The sequence below is a fragment of the Tenrec ecaudatus genome, chromosome X, assembly GCF_050624435.1.
Source record: "Tenrec ecaudatus isolate mTenEca1 chromosome X, mTenEca1.hap1, whole genome shotgun sequence".
Lineage (NCBI taxonomy): Eukaryota > Metazoa > Chordata > Mammalia > Afrosoricida > Tenrecidae > Tenrec > Tenrec ecaudatus.
Genome location: NC_134548.1, coordinates 23806027 through 23814784, shown reverse-complemented (window position 1 = coordinate 23814784; position 8758 = coordinate 23806027). Strand labels below are relative to the sequence as shown.

General features: G+C 51.2%; 2 protein-coding genes across 2 annotated transcripts; both read right to left on the bottom strand.

Annotated features, from left to right (window-relative positions):
• Positions 1-382: 382 nt before the first annotated feature.
• LOC142433206 (melanoma-associated antigen B1-like) lies at positions 383-5741 on the bottom strand. Its single transcript, XM_075538305.1, has 3 exons — positions 5649-5741; positions 3316-3454; positions 383-1614 (listed from the first exon to the last, which is right to left on the bottom strand). Exons 1-3 carry the CDS (start codon positions 5739-5741, stop codon positions 383-385), a joined length of 1464 nt encoding a protein of 487 aa, XP_075394420.1.
• A 1030-nt stretch (positions 5742-6771) lies between these two features.
• Positions 6772-8055, bottom strand: LOC142433205 (melanoma-associated antigen B1-like). Its single transcript, XM_075538304.1, has one exon. The coding sequence runs from the start codon at positions 8053-8055 to the stop codon at positions 6772-6774; it is 1284 nt and encodes a 427-aa protein (XP_075394419.1).
• Between the last annotated feature and the right edge of the window lie 703 nt (positions 8056-8758).

The window sequence follows — 8758 nt, the reverse complement described above, 5'->3', positions numbered from 1 at the left end:
TTATTGATTGTGGACTTCTGTGATACCTGAGCTCCCCTCCACCCTCATGCTGCATTAACTACATCTAGATCACCCAGGAATCATCCAATTCACTAACAAAAGACTTTATTGTTCAAAACAAAACCTAGGAAACAGCGAGAAGCATTCTCAGGTAGATATAAGTTGAGTCTAAGCCAACATTGAGTAAAAGGAACAACATTAGTCAACTGATAAAAAACATACAAAAATAACTAACTAAATAACTAAATAAATAAGCAAAATGCCCAGCTCAATGGACAGCATAAACAGGCGTGATGGGTACAAGAGAAGGCAGCCATGTGCTCCATGTTGTCCCATGTTGATGAGTAAGAAGCATTTTCATCGTGAAAGTGAAGTGGTTCACTCAGGCTTCATTTGGTGGCAAGGCTGAGGAAGCCGGGTGGGCGGCAGGTGGAACAGAAGCAAGTGACCCCAGGGCAGCCAAGGAGGTGGTGGGCTGCGGCGAAGCCTGGCTGGCCTGCTTGGCCTTGATGGCCTTGCTGGACTTGGCTCTGAAACGGGCTCTGGCCCTGGCATTAAGGCCAGTGCCACCCCATCCTGAGGTTGCCACTCTCATTTCTTCATCGCGCCAGGTGCGTTCGTAAAGGTCACGAAACGCTTTGGTGTCGATTTCATCAAGCTTCTCCAAGAACTCCAGCACTTTCTCCTTATTAGCTTCCGCGTGGGCTCTGGCACCCCACAGGAACTCATAGCAAGGAGGCTCGCTGTTGGGCACCTTACGGTACTCCAGGTACTTCTCCTGAACCAGATCTCTGGTGAGGAGCTTCCTGGGCTCACCAAAGATGAAGTGGCACTTCCCATCAAAGATTCCCAATGAATTCAGGAATCCCCACATGGTTTCTTCTCTGATTTGGTAGCCATTCCTATAGATCAGACCCAGGACAGGCATGAGGAGCCCCATCCTGGGAAATCCCCTGGGGTTAAACAGCCTCTCTTCCCTGCTGATCTCCAAAACGCTGACCAGAACGTAGGTTTGGCTTTGGGAATCAACTTCCTTCATCTCAAGGCCAAAGACCATCCACATGTGCAAGGAGGCTTTCTTCAGCATCTCAGGGTAATGCTGCTGGTACTTTTTGTTGATGACCTTCATCATGTCTGCCTTGGAAACGGGCTCTTTCATTTTATGCTTGTGCAGAAGCAACTGAATCAAAATGTTGAACCTCCGGCCAATGGGATCTCTCTGAGAACCCAGAGCAGAGCTTGGGCCGGCAACAGGAGCACTTGCATCTCCCTCACCTTGGGTCTGGGTCAGGGAGTGGTCAGCAGCCTTTGGACAGGAAGCCTCTTCAGCAGCCACAGTGCAGGGCAGGGATTCCTGCGGTACCCTTGGGCCTCGATCCTCAGGGGATCCTGGGGGTGACTCCTCAAAAGGAAAAGGCATGGGAGCAGAGAGGTTTTCCTCCCCTACCTCAGTGTCCTGGTCACTCTCCACGCTCTTGGCATCAGCTGCTTCCTGGGCCTGGCGACGTTTGTGACCTGAGCGGCCTCTACTCTTCTGACGGCGAGGCATGATGCCTCTCGGCAAGAGCAGCAGGCAAGTGATGGAGAGAACAACGTGTAAGCTGGCTGGCTCCGCTGTACAAGGAGAGAAGAGAAGGTGTGAGCAGTTCAGCAGGGAGCGCCTCCCTGGCTTTAGACATCCACACAGCTGTCAATGCACACTTTTTGTGAGGGCCCTGCTCTAGGAACCCAAAACCCACCCAGTCCCCTGTTCGCTCCCCCCCCCTTGGCGGACCTTTGAGGGATGTTCGTTTGCACTTTGTCTGGCTGGAGTGGGGCTTACTGGGTCGATCATGGGACGGACTGCAAGGACTCCAATGAGGAGCAGGAAGAGGGTCTTCACAGTTCATTTGCAGGGCCAGTGCAACAAATGTTCCCAAGGCCTATCACCTTGTTCCCATTGCTCCTGTGCACCACACACCTCCAATGCAATGGGGACATACAAGTACAAACTGAAGGAGGACACTGGACTCCACTTCTTCAAGGCTGTCTGTGTGTCCAGTGCACACACAGACATTTCTCTCCCTGGCTTCCTTAAGGACCTTAGTACTCCAGTACTGTCCTTATGCCTTCATGACCAGGCAGAACATGATCCCTGTGAGCAAATGAGTAACCACAGGACCCACCATCCCCAGGGAGAATAGCTTCTGTTCTTCCTCCATCAGCTGAATGGAGTTGAAATTAAAGCCTCAACTGCCTGTGACCCTCCCAGCAGGTGACTAGAGGCAACAATACTTGAGAGTTTTGTCCTGGGCTCCCAGAGTCAAAGGGGTTGCTGGATCCCGGACAGCCCTCCCCCTCCACTTTCTCTGATCATTCTCTTGGGGGCTCGTACGGCTCTAATCACAATCCATGCATCCATCTTTTGTGTCAAGCACATTTGTACATTTGATGCCAACATCATTTTCAAAGCATTTTCTTTCTCCTTGAGCCCTTTGTATCAGCTTCTCACTTTTCCCTGTCCCTCCCACATCATCCCTCTCTGATGAACCCTTGAAAATTTATACATTATTGTTTCACTTGGTGGTTCTGTTGGTCTTGCTGACTCCTGAGCACACCATTGCTGGGAGGCAGATGGACTGCGAAGCTGTGTCCCTGGCCCTCAGTCTAAAGGCTAGCCCTGCCTAGACAGGAGGGTTCTGTTATAGAGAGGGCTACAGCAGCAAGAGGATCTTTTAGAGTGTTTAGGGCTGGGGGGCCTGAACAGGGAGGTGGGCAACGAGGGCAAGTCAGCTGTGCAGGGAGGTTTCTGGAACCTACTGGACTCTCAATCACATGGCCCCCTCATTCTTCACTGGAGATTAACACTTTGAGTTGGGGTGGGGGTTTGAATTCCTCTCTCTGCTCCCTTGGGGCTCTCACAAGCAAGGATGGGACTTTGTCCCTCATACCTAATCCCCACATCCAGACAGGGACCGGCTTTTCCTAGGGGCTGTGTTCAGGGGCGGGATGCAAACCGGGGCGGGGGCATGAGGGGTAGTGGTCCTGTAACTCTTCCGGGAGTGCAGTTCTCACAGGTGAGCACAAGGCTCTGGTCCACTCATTCACTCCGCATCCTTCAGGGTCCATGCCTGACCTCCAGGGAGGGTCTTATTCCCCTTCCTCTCCAGAAAAGGCTCGCTCTGCTAGACCGAAGCACAGACCCTTGGGTCAACGTGACATTGCAGGTCTAAGGTGCCCCTGGCCTTGACTCTAGAGATGAAAACAACACAGTGTATTTACTGGTATTCTACACTCGGATCCGGGAACACCCTGAAATGCATGCAAGGGCCTCACCTAGACTCCGGAGCCGCCCGTGGAATTTTCCGGCAGGCAGGAAGGAACGCAGCTCCCCAACGACAACACCTTCGCTTACAGGGCCGTTTCCAAAATGGAAGTCCGCTAACGTCACCTGCTCAGAAGACAATCTGGGAGCCTGCAGGGGCCAAAAAGGATACTGCAGCTTCGAGGACACGTGACGTCAGGGGAGGGACGCTTGAGTCCCACTGATTCGCAGAGAGGAGTCCTTTCGTGCTCACTCACAGTCCTTAGGGAGAGAGCCGATCACGCCCTGGACTGCCAGTGCACTAAAACCCAAGTTGTAGTCTGCGTTCAAGATCCTCCGAGGGGAAGAGCCCTAACTGGGGGAGGACGTGCACAGAGCTCCATTTTCCACGTCTGCGCGTCAAGGAATGCTAGCCTGATCTTTGTTCTACAAAGAGCCTTAGACCCTGGTCATCTCACCTGTCCTGGTGAAAGTAAAAAGAAAACAACACCGTCAAAGAAACACACCAAACGGCCCATCCACAACGACAGAATGCAGCACAGACAGCCCTCAGTCTGAAGCAAAGCTCTCCGGAGGAAAAACGGGAACCCTTCATGGAGGATCCAGAAGGTTTTCCAATGACGAGGTGGAATATTTCCAACTGCCTACAGAAGCAGCAAGCACCCCTACAAGCCACTCTGTCGGATAAGAAGACCTTTCCCATCACTTGTCCATATTCCCTGGGGGACTGGGGGCTTTTATTCTCCTTTCCCCTTTGGTCCTGACTGCAGGCCCCGTCTCTCTTCCCCACCTCAGTCCCAGTAGCAATGATCTGACCAGTAAACACTTCTTGAGAGACAGGGTGCGAGCGGGGCCAAGTCATAGGTACCCATGTTCCAAAGTTGATCTCTGCCATTAAGTGTGAGCTCCAAATCCACTCACCTAGTTATGGCGTGTGTGTGTGTGTGTGTGTGTGTGTGTGTTTGTGTGAGTTTGCGCGTGTGCGCTCACGTTTGTTTATATTTTTATGCCTGGGTCCGCATTAAATCTTCCTCAATCTTTTTAGAAGTTCCTCATGTGAAACGCTTAAAGAGGAGGATGGTCGTTCTTCTGATGGTACCGTGGTTTTAGACGTGGTAGAGACTGGAAAAGAATGTCCAATTGTAACTATACAATACAGAGCTCCTTGTTACGCCAAAATGCAGGGAGCTTTGCTGTGCTTAGACAAACTGTATTCCTCTGTACAGGAGGACACAATCTGAAAACAACAGTGAAGTTTGGAGACAGAGAGAAAGAACCCTTCTCCTTCTCAAAGGAAGAAGTGCATGGATATCATCCAAGGCACCGTGAGTATGGACATTTTGGGTTGCCATTGACTGCGCACACTCCAAGTAAGAAACTTGCACTAAAGGCCAATTTCCTCCTCATCCACCGGTTTGGATATTCTCACCCAAGTGCCTCCAGCCTTAGACTCCTGTGAGAGCCTTCCTCTTGTTTCCAGGGAGCTCTCCTATACTATGCCTGCGAATATCCTTCTTGTCACAGCATGAGCTGCGGGTACTTGCTCAGTGGGCAAGGCAGTTTCATCACCACCTGTCAACTTGAGGGCAGGGTTTGAGTGGAGACTGTCCATCAGGTCAAAACCAATCATGCCTGTGCTTGCACACGGCCTTCTCCTCAGACTTCTGAAACCTCCTGTCTTCCCCGCTCAGGCCGAAGAGATAAGATCACTCCCTGTTTCACCTTCTGTGGACAAATGGGATGGAGCTCAGCTGAGGGAGGAGCCTCATGGGGATTCACGGTAGTACCATGATGCTCCCACTGCCAGTGGACCCACAGGACTTTCCATCCACTGTCCTGTGATCTCCCGGCCCTGCGCCTCATAGCATGTGTCATATGAATCTCAAGAAGAATTTATAAACTCCTTTAGGATGTAAGCTGTACAATTGGACTTACGGACTTGATTTGGACTGGCCTGCGATGTTTCCTTAAGATGCAAATACTTTTGGATAAAACACTCTCTTACACACATAGGAGTCTCCCTGGATTTCTTTCTACAAATCAACCAGACGGACACACTGGGGTTCATTGATAGCTCGCAAAAATGAACTTCTGGTACCCATGACGTTATCTCAGATCAAATAAATTAAGGACGACAACCTGTGTCCCATGAGCATTATAACCGTGGGAATCGTATGAAGTTTTAGAGCACCTATTCTTTGGTGGGACTAGGTAACAATGTTGGGGGAGGGAAAGAAATAGTCGTCCCATGCAAAAAGGTGTACTTTTGACAGTGAGCTGAGTCTAGACATCTGTAATGGAATGGGACACACGGCTCCAAGCATTGCTGACTGGGTCCGTGTACCCCATTCAGCCCATGACATCCCAGCTTCCCTTCGTTATAACCAGGGCTGAAATTCGTGTCTTCCTTTGGAGTTTTCGCAATGTGGGTCCACATATTCCATCCCTAACGTTCTGTGTGATCCCTGAAGCCCCCATCCCGCGGGAACGGGCCATGACCTGGGCTCTTCGAAATCATACTCACATCAAGCGAGTATCAAGTCATCCCTGAATCCACACAGGATTTCAAGGGCACTGCCAACCAGAGCCCTGCACAGCTGTCAGTCCTTCCCCAAATGGGGATGACTCTCCCGTTCACTCACCACCTGAGGCTGGGCTCAGAGGCAGGCTCTATTGCAGGCCATGCCTGGATATTAGAACACAAATTAAAACTGAATGACCAACTGTGCTCACCCCAGTGTGCTCTCACTTATTCCAACGACCTGCAAACCCCTGCAGTTCCGATCTGAGCACCCTTAGCTATCATGGCCAGCTACTCTGAGATCCAAGTGTCTCATGGACAAAAAGGGGCCTGGCCCAGGTTTTTTACTGTAACTCAATGTGGTAACTCCATGTGGGTTTTATTCTTCGGAGCTCAAGTCATGAAGAGTAGCTCTGTGGTTTCTAGATTCATCATTGCTGTCAGACAGGACAAATTTTAACAAGGGAATACATGATCTTTGGCGCCAGGTCTCAATACCAGCCTGAAGACTTCAAAGGATGCACGGTAGGTACCATTTTTGGCAAATCAAAGAGAAGTCAAAAACGCGTGCATGTCACCGCCTCTTTTCCCTCTGACATTCTTACCTAAACTAAACAAATACAGTCACATATGTGATTTATTGGGGAAAATTACAATCAGGGACCCTGACATGGCCCCTCTCCACCTTTTGCGCAGTCAACCACGTGGCATTCTGTGAGCCCTGAGCTTCCCGAAACCCTCATGCTGCATTAACTACAGCTAGATCACCCAGGAATCACCCAATTCACTGATCAAAGGCATTGTTGGTCAAAACACAACCTAGGCAACAGGTAGCAACATTTGCAGGTAGATATAACTGAGTCTAAGCCAACATTGAGTAAAAGGAACAACGTTATTCAACTGGGGGGAAAAACATAGAAAACAGTAATAAATAAAAGCGCCCAGCTCAATAGATAGTGTAAGGATGTGTGATGGATAAACATGAAGGCAGCCATGTGCTCCATGTTTTCCAATGATGATGAATAAGAAACATTTTCAACCCAACAGTGACGCTATTCGCTCGTCCTATATTCGGTGGCAAGGCTGAGGAAGCCAGGTGCGTGGCAGGTGGAGCAGCAGAAGCAGGTGACTCCGGGACTGCCGAGGAGGTGGTGGGCTGCGCCGAAGCCTGGCTGGCCTGCTTGGCCTTGATGGCCTTGCTGGACTTGGCTCTGAAACGGGCCCTGGCCCTGGCATTAACCCCAGTGCCACCGCATCCTGAGGCTGCCACTCTCCTTTCTTCATCGCGCCACGTGCGTTCGAAGAGGTCACGAAACTCTTTGATGTCGATCTCATCAAGCATCTTCAAGAACTCCAGCACTTTCTTCTTATTAGCTTCCGCGTGGGCTCTGGCACCCCACAGGAACTCATAGCAAGGAGGCTCGCTGTTGGGCACCTTACGGTACTCCAGGTACTTCTCCTCAACCAGATCTCTGGTGAGGAGCTTCCTGGGCTCTCCATAGATGAAGTGGCACTTTCCATCGAAGATTCCCAATGCATTCAGGAATCCCCACATGGTTTCTTCTCTGATCTGGTAGCCATTCCTATAGATCAGGCCCAGGACAGGCAAGAAGATCCCCATAGTGGGAAATCCCCTGGGGTTAAACAGCATCTCTTCCCTGCTGATCTCCAAAACGCTGACCAGAACGTAGGTTTGGCTTCGGGAATCAACTTCCTTCATCTCAAGGCCAAAGATGATCCACATGTGCAAGGAGGCTTTCCTCAGCATCTCAGGGTAATGCTGCTGGTACTTTTTGTTGACGACCTTCATCATGTCTGCCTTGGAAACGGGCTCTTTCATTTTATGCTTGTGCAGAAGCAACTGAACCAAAATGTTGAACCTCCGGCCAATGGGGTCTCTCTCAGAACCCAGAGCAGAGCTTGGGCAGGCGACAGGAGCACTTGCATCTCCCTCACCTTGGGTCTGGGTCAGGGAGTGGTCAGCAGCCTTTGGACAGGAAGCCTCTTCAGCAGCCACAGTGCAGGGCAGGGATTCGTGCGGCACCCTTGGGCCTTCATCCTCAGGGGAGCCCGGGGGTGACTCCTCAAAAGGAAAAGGCATGGGAGCAAAGGGGTTTTCCTCCTCTACGTCAGAGGCCTGGTCACCCTCCACGCTCTTGGCGTCAGCGGGGTCCCGGGCCTGGCGACGTTTGTGACCTGAGCGGCCTTTACTCTTCTGATGGCGAGGCATGACGACTCTCAGCAAGGGCAGCAGGCAGACATTGGAGAGGACAACGTGTGAGCCGGCTGGCTCCGCTGTACAAGGAGAAAAGGGAAGGTGTGAGCCCTTCAGCACGGAGATGCCTCCCTGGCTTTGACATCCACACGGCTGTCAATGCACACTTTTTGTGAGGGCCCTGCTCTAGGAACCCAAAACCCACCCAGTCCCCAGTTTGCCCCTCTCCCTCTTGGAGGACCTTTGAGGGATGCTCGTTTGCACTATGTCTGGCTGGAGTGGGGCTTACTGGGTCCATCATAGGACGGACTGCAAGGACTCCATGAGGAGCAGGAAGAGGGTCTTCACAGATCACTTGCTGGGTCGGTCCAACAAATGTTCCCAAGGCCTGTCGGCCATTTCCCAATGCTCCTGTGCACCCACACCTCCAGGCTTTGGGGACATACAAGTACAAACAGAAGGAAGACACTGGGGCCCACTCTTGTAAAGCTCTCTGTGTGTCCAAAGCACACACAGACGTTTCTCTCCCTGGGTTCTCTAAGGATCTTAGTACTTCAGCACTGTCCTTGTGCCTTCAGGACCAGGAGGGATATGATTCCAGCTAAGGCCCCCTGTGACCAAGTGAGTAACCCCAGGAGAAAGAGAAGGACCACTTCTGTCTGAAAATAACTGACCGGGGGCTTTGCAGCTTTCTCATTTGGGCGGACAAAATACATGG